This window comes from Ranitomeya imitator, chromosome 7, assembly GCF_032444005.1.
Source record: "Ranitomeya imitator isolate aRanImi1 chromosome 7, aRanImi1.pri, whole genome shotgun sequence".
Lineage (NCBI taxonomy): Eukaryota > Metazoa > Chordata > Amphibia > Anura > Dendrobatidae > Ranitomeya > Ranitomeya imitator.
Genome location: NC_091288.1, coordinates 17,941,336 through 17,958,420, shown reverse-complemented (window position 1 = coordinate 17,958,420; position 17,085 = coordinate 17,941,336). Strand labels below are relative to the sequence as shown.

The 17,085-nt window shown below is 40.5% G+C and overlaps 1 protein-coding gene across 18 annotated transcripts in view; it reads right to left on the bottom strand.

The window, feature by feature from the left end:
* R3HDM1 (R3H domain containing 1) overlaps positions 1-17,085 on the bottom strand; it is a 117,765-nt gene that overhangs the window by 39,790 nt on the left and 60,890 nt on the right. For all 18 annotated transcript variants that reach the window (XR_011314617.1, XR_011314614.1, XR_011314615.1 and 15 more), the window contains 4 exons: positions 15,910-15,951; positions 15,566-15,655; positions 11,689-11,824; positions 10,081-10,159 (listed from right to left, as the gene is read on the bottom strand). Coding sequence is in view for 13 of the 18 variants with exons in the window: in XM_069732851.1 (XP_069588952.1) it covers positions 10,081-10,159; positions 11,689-11,824; positions 15,566-15,655; positions 15,910-15,951 (347 nt within the window). In the remaining 5 variants the exon portion in view is untranslated. The remainder of the gene's footprint in view (positions 1-10,080; positions 10,160-11,688; positions 11,825-15,565; positions 15,656-15,909; positions 15,952-17,085) is intronic.

Here is a 17,085-nt window from a genome sequence, read left to right as displayed (position 1 = left end):
TCTATTATTTATTGCTTTTTACTAATAGCTTTAAGAGCTCCTCTTATGCACGGACGGCGCAGCCACCGCGAAGCCATCTAATCCGCTGCTTGCTTTCTCGATCTCTAATTCAATCCTAATCACCATTTAAATTAATATTAATTAGTTTGGTTAATGGCAGAGCAAGAACATCAATTATGAAAACCATTCGAAAGGCCGCTGCCTGTACAGATCAGACATCCAAATCCCTGCCCCCTGCTTCTGTGCCTCCTGCAGATCACCAGCAGGAGGGAACGTTCCTGACAGGATGATGCGGGGGCACAAAATCTGAGCCCATATTATACATCCATATGGTAATAGATAGTAAGAGACAATTTATGTACTGAGCTGGTTCTGGTACCTTATCTTTGTACAGAGATTATAGAGATTAGCTTTGATACATTATGCATTGTATGTACCAATATTGTTCCCAATTACTGTACTTATTTACTAAGCTTTGTCACCATCTATATAAAAGGCTAAGGCATGGTTCTGTTTGTATGAATTAAGTTGTGTTCTCAATACAACATCTCTACAGTCAACTTGGTTCTTTTACCAGATCTATGCCGTCAGCTCGGTTCTGTTGCGGTCTGCAAAAACTAAAGTTTGATTCTGTTATTTTAGCATTATAGTAAGCTTGGTTCTGGTATTCTATTTATATAGTAAGCTTGAGTCTAGCAGCGTGTTTCTATAGTAAGCTTGGTTCTGATACAGTGTTTATGTAATAAGCTTGGTTCTGATGCAGTGTTTATGTAATAAGCTTGGTTCTTATGTAATAAGCTTGGTTCTGATGCAGTGTTCCTACACTAAGCTTGGTTCTGGCGCCATGTTTCCATAGTACTCTTAGCTCTGGTAGCATGTTCTTATATTAAACTTGTTTCTATGTAGTAAGTTAGGTTTGATTACTAACTAATAAACATAGTAAACTTGGTTTGCTTACTGTACATATGCAGTAAGCTTGGTTCTAGTAACTTACTCATGAAGTAAATTTGATTCTGGCATTGTGTTGATATAGTAATCTTGGTTCTTCTTCTGTATAAATACGTTAAGCTTGGTTTTGGTACCAAATTAATGTAAGTTTAGCTCTGTTCCAAGATCTATGTACAGTGGGGCAAAAAAGTATTTAGTCAGTTAGCAATAGTGCAAGTTCCACCACTTAAAAAGATGAGAGGCGTCTGTAATTTACATCATAGGTAGACCTCAACTGTGGGAGACAAACTGAGAAAAAAAAATCCAGAAAATCACATTGTCGGTTTTTTTAACATTTTATTTGCATATTATGGTGGAAAATAAGTATTTGGTCAGAAACAAAATTTCATCTCAATACTTTGTAATATATCCTTTGTTGGCAATGACAGAGGTCAAACGTTTTCTGTAAGTCTTCACAAGGTTGCCACACACTGTTGTTGGTATGTTGGCCCATTCCTCCATGCAGATCTCCTCTAGAGCAGTGATGTTTTTGGCTTTTTGCTTGGCAACATGGACTTTCAACTCCCTCCAAAGGTTTTCTATAGGGTTGAGATCTGGAGACTGGCTAGAACACTCCAGGACCTTGAAATGCTTCTTACGAAGCCACTCCTTCGTTGCCCTGGCGGTGTGCTTTGGATCATTGTCATGTTGAAAGACCCAGCCACGTTTCATCTTCAATGCCCTTGCTGATGGAAGGAGGTTTGCACTCAAAATCTCACGATACATGGCCCCATTCATTCTTTCATGTACCCGGATCAGTCGTCCTGGCCCCTTTGCAGAGAAACAGCCCCAAAGCATGATGTTTCCACCACCATGCTTTACAGTAGGTATGGTGTTTGATGGATGCAACTTAGTATTCTTTTTCCTCCAAACACGACAAGTTGTGTTTCTACCAAACAGTTCCAGTTTGGTTTCATCAGACCATAGGACATTCTCCCAAAACTCCTCTGGATCATCCAAATGCTCTCTAGCAAACTTCAGAATGGCCCGGACATGTACTGGCTTAAGCAGTGGGACACGTCTGGCACTGCAGGATCTGAGTCCATGGTGGCGTAGTGTGTTACTTATGGTAGGCCTTGTTACATTGGTCCCAGCTCTCTGCAGTTCATTCACTAGGTCCCCCCGCGTGGTTCTGGGATTTTTGCTCACCGTTCTTGTGATCATTCTGACCCCACGGGGTGGGATTTTGCGTGGAGCCCCAGATCGAGGGAGATTATCCGTGGTCTTGTATGTCTTCCATTTTCTAATTATTGCTCTCACTGTTGATTTCTTCACTCCAAGCTGGTTGGCTATTGCAGATTCAGTCTTCCCAGCCTGGTGCAGGGCTACAATTTTGTTTCTGGTGTCCTTTGACAGCTCTTTGGTCTTCACCATAGTGGAGTTTGGAGTCAGACTGTTTGAGGGTGTGCACAGGTGTCTTTTTATACTGATAACAAGTTTAAACAGGTGCCATTACTACAGGTAATGAGTGGAGGAAAGAGGAGACTCTTAAAGAAGAAGTTACAGGTCTGTGAGAGCCAGAAATCTTGATTGTTTGTTTCTGACCAAATACTTATTTTCCACCATAATATGCAAATAAAATGTTAAAAAAACAGACAATGTGATTTTCTGGATTTTTTTTTCTCAGTTTGTCTCCCATAGTTGAGGTCTACCTATGATGTAAATTACAGACGCCTCTCATCTTTTTAAGTGGTGGAACTTGCACTATTGCTGACTGACTACATACTTTTTTGCCCCACTGTAGTAAACATGATCTGTATCTATGTGGTAAGCATGGTTCTGATACTGTATGTAGTAGGTGTGGTTCTGTTAATTGATCTATGTAGAAAGCTAAGTTCTGGTACTATATCCATGCAGAACGCTTGGTTCTAGTACCAAATATAGTAAGCTTGGTTCTGTTAGTGGATCCATGTAAAAATCTGGATTTTGCTACTGTATCTATGCAGCAAACTTGGTTCTGGTCCTGTATCTATGCAGTAAGCTTATTTTGGGCACCACACCTCAGTAGTAAGCTCATTTACACTCTACACTTATTATTCCATCATATTTACCCATGTATCCAATTAAGCGACTAAGGGCAGAAAATGTGCTCTTTGCACCACACTTCACCTCCTTCCCATCAAAAGTGAGAAAGGAAGAAACATTGCATATTCTCAATTGTCATTGCTGTGTTTGCATCCAAGTATAAAGACCATGTCACAGTTACGCACCCCCCACTCCCCATTCCAGTCACCATCTGCTTTCCAGAACCAAGTAATTATTAAATCAACATTTCTGTCTGGAACTGACTTTTGTAGTAAGTGGATAAGACGAGCTGAAAGTTCGGATTGCAGAACTGGGCAGACACGATTTCCGGGATTTCTCTCCCCCCCCCCCCCAATATTAAAGCTCTGATAACCCCCAACTCCGCTTCACAGCAGAAGATTAAAGAACTTGTCTGCTATAGTCTCAGTAGAAGAGATGCAAGACGGCTCTCACACAGAATTCTATGTATCTGGGTGGTGCGGCGTGGAGACAATGGCGGCTGCGGCCCCCTGAGCGATCACAGCAGGTGCCGGATTGTACTTGTAACAAAGGATTAAGACCTGAAGCTGCTGGAAACAGAACACATGGCACTGATGTCTGGCATGCACCACTTTAGGGTTTACTACTAGTTTCCACAAATGGTCCCATCTACTTCCAAAATTAGGAGCACTGCAATCACAGCTCCCATAGAGGTAGTCACCCAACTTTCCCGAACTTCACAGCCCAGGGCGCCACTCCTCTCCTGCGGGTATTGCAGCTCACTCATTACCTTTTTCACATTGACAACCTCTTTAAATGGAATCTGTCAGCACAAAAAAACTGTTCAAACCAAGCACAGGTGCCTGATGCAGCCTGGGTGTACCCGAGCATCTTAATGCACCTTCCCACCCACTTGTATTGCATCTATCCCCACCCTCCTTTTTGCTCAAGCCAGAGATGTCAATCAAAATCAAGGGTGCACGCCAAGGCTGTGCTTTGTTTGAACAGTCATTTCGTGCTGATAGACTCCCTTTAAGGAAAAAATGTCCTGACAACCCCTGCGGAAGCTGTAATCATAATCGTATCATCTGGTCACCCAACATGCCTACAAGCAGATACGGATTTGGCAGAAGAGACGCATTCTAGGTTTGCGGAATAGTCGCCGACAGCCAATATGGCTGCAATTACAGCGACAACAGGGGTTATAAGACAACGTGAGTCAGCGGGTGACATATGCAACTTCATGGTGCATGTTGTGGATATATGTGCACCGGGGATCATGGGATGGCAACCTCTGGGCATACCAAGTGCAATCCCAGGAGTCGTAGACACCTACAGCCCTGTTCACACGGGAAAACCTCCCGGCACATGCGCCAAACCTAATGCGCTGGGTCTATAGGGATCTGCGGACACATGGTGTGAACACAGCCTGACAAACAGCGAGAAGCTACCAACTTAAATATCTTAGGGATTTTTTTTCTAACAGGAGGGGTGGTCTAAAATATAAATAAATAAAAATCAGATTTTTGTCCCCCAAAATATAGAAAATAGCATTGGCGCTCCTGGAAAGCTCTTATCTTTGCATTCATAAATCAAGAACGGTTAATAATGTCCCTGAAACTCAGCCGCGTTCCGGAGCGTTCGACAGCTAATCTCTGATAATATAAGCGGAAGACTCCACCGCGAGCAGATGGGCGAGGAGAGAAAGCACAGGCTTTATTGACGCTCCTCCAAATACCAAGAGGTTGGTTGCCAGGCAACAATAATTGAGAGATAAATATCTGATAGAAATAAGGAAGAGTCAGAAGTAAAAATATATATATATTGCCTTGCGAAAAAAATAAAAATAAACAGAATTTAATTTTAGATGTTTCGCTAAGGGAAAAATATGGCAGAAATTCAAAAGCAAGTTGATTGGGATATGGATAGATAGATAGATAGATAGATAGATAGATAGATAGATAGATAGATAGATAGATAGATATCGAAGCTACCGCCTCACCAACACCAGAGCTACCGCCTCACCAACACCGGAGCTCCTGCAACCCTCAACCTACTGTCTCCTTCCCCATAATCCTGCAGAGTGTAAGCCCACAAGGGCAGGGTCCTCGCCCCTCTGTATCAGTCCGTCATTGTTAGTTTGCTTACTGTATGTGATATTTGTAACTTGTACGTAACCCCTTCTCATGTACAGCACCATGGAATCAATGGTGCTATGTAAATAAATAATAATAATAATATCTAGATATATATATATATATCTATATATATATATCTATATATATATCTATATATATATATATCTATATATATATATATATATATATATATATATATATATATATATATATATATATAGATATATATATATATAGATATATATATAGATAGATAGATATATAGAGAGAGAGAGAGAAAGAAAGAGAGAGACTCAAATAGTATATACCTGTATGTCATCTCCTCCTGTATATAGTATATACCTGTGTGTCATCTCCTCCTGTATATAGTATATACCTGTAAGTCATCTCCTCCTGTATATAGTATATGCATGTGTGTCATCTGCTCCTGTATATAGTATATACCTGTGTGTCATCTCCTCCTGTATATAGTATATACCTGTGTGTCATCTCCCCTGTATATAGTATATACCTGTGTGTTATCTGCTCCTGTATATAGTATATATGTGTGCGTCATCTCCTCCTGTATATAGTATATACCTGTATGTCATCTCCTCCTGTATATAGTATATACCTGTGTGTCATCTCTCCTGTATATAGTATATATCTGTGTGTCATCTCCCCTGTATATAGTATATACCTGTGTGTCATCTCCTCCTGTATTAGACCTCGTTCACACGTTATTTGCTCAGTATTTTTACCTCAGTATTTGTAAGCTAAATTGGCAGCCTGATAAATCCCCAGCCAACAGGAAGCCCTCCCCCTGGCAGTATATATTAGCTCACACATACACATAATAGACAGGTCATGTGACTGACAGCTGCCGGATTTCCTATATGGTACAGTTGTTGCTCTTGTAGTTGGCTTATTAATCAGATTTTTATTTTTGAAGGATAACACCAAACTTGTGTGTGTTTTAAGGCGAGTTTCATGTGTCAAGTTGTGTGTGTTGAGTTTTGTGTGGCGACATGCGTGTAGCAACTTTTTGTGTGTTGAGTTGCATGTGACAGGTTAATGTAGCAAGTTGTGTGCAGCAAGTTTTGCGCATGGCGAGTTTTGCGCGTGGCGTGTTTTATGTGTGGTGCGTTTTGAGTATGTGCAAGTTTTGTGTGAGGAAACTTTTGCATGTGTTGCAACTTTTGTGCATGTGGCAATTTTTCCACGTGTGGCGAGTTTTCCATAAGGTGAGTTTTGCACGTGTGGTGAGTTTTGCGTGAGCCTAGTTTTGCACGTGGCGTGTATTGCGCGTGGCGAGTTTTGAGCGGCGACTTTTGTGTTTCGACTTTTATGTGGCGAGGTTGGTGTATGTGTGGTGAAATGTGTGCTGAGGGTGGTATATGTGTTCAAGCACGTGGTAGTGTGTGGCGCATTTTGTGTGTGTGTTCATATCCCCGTGTGTGGTGAGTATCCCATGTCGGGGCCCCACCTTAGCAACTGTACGGTATATACTCTTTGGCGCCATCGCTCTCACTCTTTAAGTCCCCCTTGTTCACGTCTGGCAGCTGTCAATTTGCCTCCAACAAATTTCGCCTCACAACATAGCCTATGACGCTTTCGGGGTCCAGACGTGCGACTGTGCAAAATTTCGTGGCTGTAGCTGCAACGGTGCAGATGCCAATCCCGGACATACATACACACATTCAGCTTTATATATTAGATATACCTGTAAGTCATCTCCCCTGTATATAGTATATACCTGTATGTCATCTCCTCCTGTATATAATATATAGCTGTATATCATCTCCCCTGTATATAGTATATACCTGTATGCCACCTCCTCCTGGCTGTCAATTTGCCTCCAACACTTTTCCTTTCACTTTCTCCCCATTATGTAGATAGGGGCAAAATTGTTTGGTGAATTGGAACCCGCGGGGTTAAAATTTTGCCTCACTACATAGCCTATGACGCTCTCGGGGTCCAGACGTGTGACTGTGCAAAATTTTGTGGCTGTAGCTGCGACTGTGCAGATGCCAATCCCGGACATACACACACGTACATACACACACACACACATTCAGCTTTTTATATATCTCTAATTTAAAGATTTTTCTGTATTTTCAGGACTATGAAAATTGTACATTCACACTGAAGGCATCAAAACTATGAATTAATACATGTGGAATTATATACTTAATAAAAAAGTGTGAAACAACTGAAAATATGTCTTATATTCTAGGTTCTTCAAAGTAGCCACCTTTTGCTTTGATGACTGCTTTGCACACTCTTGGCATTCTCTTGATGAGCTTCAAGAGGTACTCACCGGGAATGGTCTTCCAAAAATCTTGAAGGAGTTCCCAGAGGTGCTTAGCACTTGTTGGCCCTTTTGCCTTCACTCTGCGGTCCAGCTCACCCCAAACCATCTCGATTGGGTTCAGGTCTGGTGACTGTGGAGGCCAGGTCATCTGGCGTAGCACCCCATCACTCTCCTTCTTGGTCAAATAGCCCTTACACAGCCTGGAGGTGTGTTTGGGGTCATTATCCTGTTGAAAAATAAATGATGGCCCAACTAAACGCAAACCGGATGGAATAGCATGCCGCTGCAAGATGCTGTGGTAGCCATGCTGGTTCAATATGCCTTCAATTTTGAATAAATCCCCAACAGTGTCACCAGCAAAGCCCCCCCACACCATCACACCTCCTCCTCCATGCTCCACGGTGGGAACCAGGTATGTAGAGTCCATCCGTTCACCTTTTCTGCGTCGCACAAAGACACGGTGGTTGGAACCAAAGATCTCAAATTTGGACTCATCAGACCAAAGCACAGATTTCCACTGGTCTAATGTCCATTCCTTGTGTTCTTTGGCCCAAACAAGTCTCTTCTGCTTCCTTCCTGTCCTTAGCAGAGGTTTCCTAGCAGCTATTTTACCATGAAGGCCTGCTGCACAAAGTCTCCTCTTAACAGTTGTTGTAGAGATGTGTCTGCTGCTAGAACTCTGTGTGGCATTGACCTGGTGTCTAATCTGAGCTGCTGTTAACCTGCGATTTCTGAGGCTGGTAACTCGGATAAACTTATCCTCAGAAGCAGAGGTGACTCTTGGTCTTCCTTTCCTGGGGCGGTGCTCATGTGAGCCAGTTTCTTTGTAGCGCTTGATGGTTTTTGCCACTGCACTTGGGGACACTTTCAAAGTTTGCCCAATTTTTCAGACTGAGTGACCTTCATTTCTTAAAGTAATGATGGCCACTTGTTTTTTTTTTACTTAGCTGCTTTTTTCTTGCCATTATACAAATTCTAACAGTCTATTCAGTAGGACTATCAGCTGTGTATCCACCAGACTTCTGCTCAACACAACTGATAGTCCCAACACTATTTATAAGGCAAGAAATCCCACTTATTAAACCTGACAGGGCACACCTGTGAAGTGAAAACCATTCCCGGTGACTACCTCTTGAAGCTCATCAAGAGAATGCCAAGAGTGTGCAAAGCAGTCATCAAACCAAAAGGTGGCTACTTTGAAGAATCTAGAATATAAGACATTTTCAGCTGTTTCACACTTTCTTGTTAAGTATATAATTCCACATGTGTTAATTCATAATTTTGATGCCTTCAGTGTGAATGTAAAATTTTCATAGTCATGACAATGCAGAAAAATCTTTAAATTAGGTGTGTCAAAACTTTTGGTCTGTACTGTATATGTGTGTGTATATTATATATATATATATATATATATATATATATATATATATATATATATATATATATATATATATATATATATATATATATATTTTCTTCTCTTTCTTTCGTCCATTAATAGCGCCACACAGATCCACAGGTTGTCTGTGGTATTGCAGCTCAGATTAATTGAAGTGAATGAAGCGGAGCTGCAATACCACAGACGACCTGTGGACAAGTGTGGTGCTCTTTTTGCACAAACAGCAAGTCATGTTTTTTTCTGATCTTGGATAACTCCTTCATCTTTATTCTGTGAAATACTATTAATAGCAGAACACTCGATTTCGGCAGTAGTCTTAATTCTGCTATGATATTTACAGTAACCTGGATGACCTTGAAATACCCTTGAGACTTGGTGGTTCTTATTGGTGATCATTAGCCCCCACTTTCTAGAATACTTGTTCATTCTTCAGCAGATTTGCTCCAGCTGGAATCTGTAGGAGGACCCGACATCAAGTGCTCAATTTCTCAACAGTTCCCCCGTAGGGGAAATGAAGAATTACATAGATCTCAATAAAAACAAACAGGAGGAGAAGCTTTTTGCTTTGCATAATAGATGAGATCCCTGACCGTATCCAATCCACCTTCTATTAACCAGGAATACCTAATAAATTCTTCTGATCCAGACAGAACCCTACTGGGAACCCCTGACCTCATACCAGCGGGCACCTGGAGATAAGCCCATGCGAACATCCATTACAAACCAGCTTCAAGGTTAATTCTGAAGAACCATTTTTTTTTATCTACATGATCTTTAACTGTCCTTACTGCCAGCTCCCGTGGGTTTTGTGGAACATCTCAATGACAAGGCGGGCCAGAGTCACCTTGCAAGTACATCGTAACACTACAACGACTACAGCAAGAAAAAAAAATGCAAACCCCCAATAGGCAGAAAGCAGCAATATACAAAGTTTTCTGTAGAAGAACACAAAGCTGTCACAGGAGACGCCTATTCCTTCCACTCCCCCCCCAAAAGCAGATGTTTCCTGCCGGTTCATGATGACTAGCGGTAATATTGGTGTCACAGAATCGAGATTTCTAAATGAGTTTAGATGGCAGAAGTAATAAAAAGCAGTCCGGGAGACATTGAAGGTTATTCCGCGTGTCACTTGTAGAAACAATTTATTTCCCTAAAGAGATTTGGTTCAATATTTATTCAATTTATAAAAGAGCAGAAGTCGCCGGCGTCAAAAGACTGTCAGATATCACCAGCAATAAAATGGGATCAACATCGCCTACCTGGGGTTACTCTTCAGAGTGTTCACCAAAAACTCATGCAGGTCTATGCCGGTGGAATCCGTGTATTCTTGACTGGAATCTGAAAGATGAGGAGAGATGAAGGATGGAATATGAGAGATACGGGGCAATTTAACAACAGATCGGGGGGCAATGCAATAAGTCAGGTTCCAAATGTTACTTTTCAAGGAGTTTTAGGGATATGGTGGGTATTCTCCAATTTCTGTAGGCAACTGTGCTGTTCTTAACGGCACTAGCCTTGTGGCTGAAAGTCAATGGGCTTCCAGGACAAAAACTATAGATTATATTTATGCCAAACGATCTATCGGTATCTCTCTATACAAACTCTCAGTCTACAAGCCAACCTCGAGTGCTCATCATCTAGATATTTTAAGGCTGGCCATACACATTGGATGACTATAGGACCAACAAGACTTTGGCCAACAGCCATCCCATCCGACACTCCCATACACAGAAGTGCTCGCTTGGCCAAGCGCTCGTGGGTTCTCTACGAGAAAGCCGCCAATTAACACGTTGGCCGACTGCTTATCTCTGGAAGAATATTATGGTTGGAAGTCCGAAATTGGAGATGCCGAATCGACATTGTTCCTGACAATCAGTTGGCCAACGCCCCTTTGCACATTAGACCGTTTGCTGAACCCTTCAACATTAGCAGATTCAGCCAACATTAGACTAATGTGTATGGAGGCCTAGAGAACCCGTGGTGTTGGTGGAAATGTGGTCAATACTTGTGTCAACATTATAACCAAAGATAACGTACAATTGACATGAGCTTTTCATCATCGTGAGACTTCCCTTTCTGACTGCACCATTGTATAGACTTCATGGTGACTAGTGGTGCCCGTATACACGTCAGCCCCACAAATGAAGTTCAACAACCCCCCACCACCACTTTGCATGCATGCTCAGTTTGGTCAAGCATACATGTGTTCTCAAAAGGAAGAGGTAAGAAGAATGCCGCCAAACGCAGCTTATAGCCGTAGAAAAGGAAAAAAGGACCGTTGTTTAAATTTCCATTATTCTTTCCCCAGACATCATCTGACAGGCAGAGAGTCAAGAGGCCCCCATACACATTAGATGGTCATCTGATTTCAGGGAAATTGGCAGTCTCAACAAAGGGAAACTGTATGGCCAGAAAATTCTTTTCAGCACAATGGTCATTTAGGACAATTTACACACAATTAGATGAAACTCATCCAAATTTGCCGATTCCGGCCAACCATCCAATGCTTGTTTAGACTTTCCAACTCTCAGACACTGAATCATGTAGTTGACACTTTCGAAGAGAAGAGAGTCCAGTGGTGGCTTTCTCCTCTCCACCCACTGAAAATACGTAAATAGAGAGCCAATGTAGGGGAGTGAAGAGAGATAGGGGTCTGCCAAAAGACCTTGGCAGAGAGCAGAGAAGACGATCAAACTTGACAATCTAGAGACAGCTCAGAATCAACGGCATCCAGTCGGTCACTTATCAAGTCTTTCATTAGCTCACCATGGCTTTTACAGGATGAAATTACGACATGACAAGAGGTAGAAGTAAATCTCCTCCTAGATTAGAACGCAATTCAGAAAAACTTGCCCTCAACCACAAACCTCGAGAAAGCATTTTGCGAGCAGACTTTTCATTCCCTTTTTCTTTCTCAGCTTCATCTTTGGAAGGGTTATCCTCTTTTCCGGGGGACAGTGCAAGCTGGATTGATATTGGCTCCTGAAAGTCTGGAATGGGCTCCTTAAAGAGAACAAGAATTCTAGATCTAGCTAAACATTAAAATACGGGGTACAAAATGTTCCAGGTTATTAATCCAAAACATTAACAGTAAATTACATTTGGATGGTGAGGGGCGGGGGGGGCCCTACCATCTGGTTACACAGTGAGATTTATAAAAATCTACTAACGCATTCAATTAAAATGCAAAAAATAGTGCAACAAAATCTCAAATGTAATCTGGTATGGGAATGCTATTCCTATGTCATTATTATATTTCCCATAGTTTGAAAGATGGGGCCCCAAGCCTGTGTCTACATGGCTACTTCTTCAGCATGAAGAGCCGCATTACATGTCATTGTACCATAGGAATCAATGGGTCATACAAGGTCTGCTGCAAATAGGGCACCCTAAAAGTCATAATTTGGTGGGAGTGGTGGCTGCACAGGGACTTTTGGTAATATGAAAAATGATTTATTTGAAGTCTGAAGGCAGTCTTGGAAATTTAGATGCCCCAAGTGACCATCAGGCTCCTGCCATAAGGAGGTCAAAACATATGAGATATGGAAAATTGAGAGCCAGTTTCTCGGCTAACCCAGCTGAGAGGCAATTTCTCAATGTTTGCCCTCTGTATTGTTTCCCCATCCTATGGCAGGAGTCTGGTGGTCACTTGGGGTATCTAAAGTCAAGACTTAAGTTCCCGACAAGTTTGACTGCTCACTATGAGTCACTCCGAGGCTTCAGTCTAAATCCCATTTTCCCAGTTTTGTGACTCCAATAAAACCATAGACTTTAATGAAGCAAAATGACAGCGTAGCATACCCTGCTACAAAAAAAAATACTAACACCGCTAAAAAGGAGGCCAAGCAAAGTCCAAACTTTCATAGTTTTGGACTCCCTTTACTCAATAAAGGCAATGGTTTTGTCAGGGGCAAATCTGAATCTTACTTTTTAGGGACTCAGACAGAAGCCCCCAATGGAGTCATGAAACTGCAGCCAAAAGCAATGTGAACTCAACTTAAGTAAGAATATAGGGGATGAGATAAAAGGCTAGTAAATTTGCAGATTTATCTCGTATCACTGGAATACAGAGGACTGGTTGGAAGGATGGAGAAAGTTGAGCTATCCTCATCCTTCAATTTTAAAGAAAACCCAGGCAAGAAGATTGGGAGCCACCAACTAATATGCCAAGTGTATAGCCACTAGGTGACCTACATGAATTATTGAACCATATAATCATCCCACTAGGAAAGTTTACATTTTTAATGGATCAGCGAAGCTCTAATATTCTGTAAGCAATACAAATCTTGTCTGCATCAAACCAACTTTAGTCAAGAAGATCACGCCATGGGGTTCGACAATAAAAGAGTCAAGGTAACACTCAGAAAACGGAATTGCAGTTCAGCCTCGCTCTTCATCCAAAGTAGACATCCAATAACCATCCCGTAAACCTCGATGACATATTAAAAGCCGATCTTACCTAAAAGCCTGGGCATTACACAAGGGGATAGTGGTGGGTGCAGAAGTTTAAATCTTTACACAGTAAAATGATGGAAATTTTCATGAACGCAAAAAGCCGCAAAGTAATACAACCAAAACATGTTCCAACGCATTAAAAAAAAATCTTACTGTAAAATAGTTTAAAAAAAAAAAAAAAAGTTCACCTATATGGTGCCAAAGTCATTACAAACGGACTTCACTAATACTCCCAACAAAAAAGTTATTCAGAACTGAGCTAGACCACGAAATCTGGACAATTAAGTTCCAGTCTAAAAATCTTGTGTCTTTTTAAAAAATAATAATTATTAGGGATATCTTCTTCAATCAAGATCTCAAAACTTCTATTCAACCGCAATTGGTTTTAGCAATATGGTAGGCCCTTATGACGACCACAGTATTTTTCAGCTAAACTTCTCAGGTTTTTGAATTACTAAAGTTGCCCTTACACCTTAGACAGCAGTACGCTGAACACTTGTCTGGCCCCAAAAACATAGGGATAGCAGAGTAATTCGCTGCCAAACACCTCTTGTGGGGGCTCAACTTTTGGGAAAACAAAAGAATCGGGCACAGTTATTCGATATGCTTGATCCTTCTTTTGCCCAACACCATTTTTTAGAGAAGAATTGGGAGGCCCTCCATTCACATTAGGGCTCATCTTACTGAAATTCAGCTGCCATTAATTTAATATGTATGAGGCCTTCAGATTTCCTTTAACACCTGAAGATATCTGGACAATATCCAGCCAATCAGACCAATATCACACTAAGGCCCCCATACACATTAAACTAATGTTGGCTGAATTCACTAATATCAATGGGTTCGGTCAATGGTCTAATGTGTATCACCGGTCAACCGATGGTCCAGAGAGAAGTTTATCGTAAAATGTCCAATTTAGGACTCCTGATCTTATTGTCCTCGTTGAGATAAGCAGCCGTGGCATTCTCATAGGGAATACAAGGGCACTTGGAAGAACGAGCCGAGATGGCTTTTGGCCAAACAAGTGCTACTGCGTATAGAAACGTTGGCTCACATGGCTGTCCGCTGAACGAGCGCTACTGCCTGCGTATTGGAGTGTTAGGTGAGATGGCGGTCAGCCAATTGATCGGTCGACCGCCATCTACTTTGTATGGCCAGGCTAATTTGGCATTTGTACTTGCCAACCGATCTGATTGAAAACCGATCTGACATGTGTAAAAATGTGCTTGGTGCTCACAATAATGGTGTGCCAACAGCACCAAAAGATATCTGAAAATATAACTTCATAGGAAAAAGAAAGGTGTTATTCATCAGTAAGGATATCCTGAAAGTAAGATGAGAACTGGTTTTATTCTCGCAAAATCTTCACGTATGTAAAAAACAATGAACTCATATTTATTCTTCAGGAGCTACCCAGCGGCATGGCTGAGCTGTTGACCCGAACCTTCGCAATCTCCAACAATGCTCAACTTCTGCAACATCGGAGAAGCACAAGGAGACTGAAGCCAGACGGAGCAAGCCAACTTCTGAGCAGCGCTTACAAGCTGTACAACAACAAACAGCTCCTTGTCTAGGAGACAACCCCTTTAATTCGCAATTGGTAAAATTGCTCTGATTGTGGTCAGAAATCTTGTGTGGAAAAGCAGCTCCAGAGTCCAAAAAAGACGAGTAAGAACCCACCCAACACCGGAAAAAGCCATCAAGTGACCCGAAAGGGATGACGTAATTTATATTAAAATGGGGTTACATCATTTAGAGCATTTCTTTATTTTTTTTTTGTTTACCATTTTAACAGTTCTGTAAAACATTACAATATAATCAGTCATTGAAAAATAAATATGTGACATCTCCGAATAGTCCGGAGGCAACGAGCCATTACATCGGCTGTACGACTACTTAAACGCTTCTCATTTCATGTCATATTCCGTCTCCCCCTCTCTCCCACTGCCTCCATGTATTGCTCATAACCACCACAGTCATTTCAGTAGGTCAACCTGCAAGGTCACCCTTATATTAACTTTAAGTCATGCTGCAATATTGCAAAATACATTAGGAATCCCAATAGCTTGACAACACGTAATAGATTTACAAGCCTGAGCCCTGCGGTAGGCTGCGGAAAACGTTATTACAGTGGGATGGGAATATACCGTATGCAACTTGGGTTTGCAGAATTCAAAAGAACAAGAAAAAAGTATAAATCTATAGATTATTAAAAAATAATAACACTCTCAACAAAAGGAAAAAAAAAAACATAAATCAGAATAGAATAAAAGAAAATTTATACATTACCGGGAAATCCAAGGGGGTATCAGCTGTGGAAGGAGGAGGCGATTCTTCACACACAGCCAGACTCCGCACCAGTTTTAACTTTGAACTTGACTAAAGAAAAGTGATTGGCAAAATGACTACATATGAAAAGAAATAGCTATGCTTCAAGAAAAAAAAAGGAAATAAAATAAAATTATTATATAGCGTTAAATAAATTTGCCAATGAGCTGTTAAAAAAAAAATTGCTATAAAAAAATAAAACAAAATAAATACACAAAATACAAAAGCGGCCCCCAAAAAATTAAAAATGTTGATTTATGCCAAAACGTCGATTTAGCATGCCACAAACAAGCTCGTTACTATACCTTAGACCTTTTTCCTGCTTGCCCCAATGGCTGAACTGAGCGCTAAAAAATATTAAGGTACAAGAAAAAAAAAAAAAAAAATCCAATTACCAAAGAGACAGAACTGCAACAGCTAATAAGTAAAGTGAGTGAAGTAGGCATCGCTTGGAAGAAACTATAAGTCCGGTAGATTGAAGAATTTAATGGGGCCAAATGTTGAAAAAATATATATGTAAATAATGTATATATACATATTATTTTACATTAGGATTATTAATTTTTTATAATAATTAAGAATAAATATAAATGGACAGGAAAAATTCTTCCTCTACCCAACAAGGAAAACACCACTGGGAGGATTTAGGACAAGAGCCAAGATCCATTAATCTTAATTATGACGACTGGCTAAATTGATGTTTTTTTATATATTTTTTTCAAGGCGAAAGGCAACAAACTGTAAAATCAATTATAAAATATAAAAATAAAATATATCCATATACACACTAATTATGTATATATACACATTTTATGTATCCGGTCTCAATGTTATTCACTTGGATTATCATACAGGACCTCGTATTACCATGTGACCTTCCGTCTTCAGGCTTTGGCCAAGTACACCCACCATACATGAGCTAATGTTCTCACCCCCACCCCTTTTTAATAAGGTGTAAAAGAAGAGAGTCTGCTCCATTTAATAGTATTTTCCACTGGCCCATTAATAAGACAAGAGGCTAATAACATCTTTTAACGTTTCTATATAATTTGCCATACACTGATTTTTGCTAAACAGAAATTACGATTGCAATTTTCTTTTTCAATTAAAAGAAAATAAAAAATTTAAAAAATAATAATAATGTAATAAACAACAAAAAAAAAATGTCTATTTACGCCTTACTTTCCATTTGATTGATCAAGTTAATATGAAAATAAAACCCTACAGGTTTTAAATGACATTTTAATAAAAAAATTGCATCAGGAGGAACGCTGATCTCGGATATTGACTCGGATCCCATGAGGTCTGACCTGCAGATATATAATTAGCTTATATTTCATTTCCCTACATTACACTGATCATGCTACATGTAAGTACAAAACAAAATAAATTACGTTGGCTCATCCAATATACTTTTTTATTTTTTTGTTTTTAGAACAGATTATTGCATTTCTTCAGTTCGTCTCTTTAGAAGTGCGAGG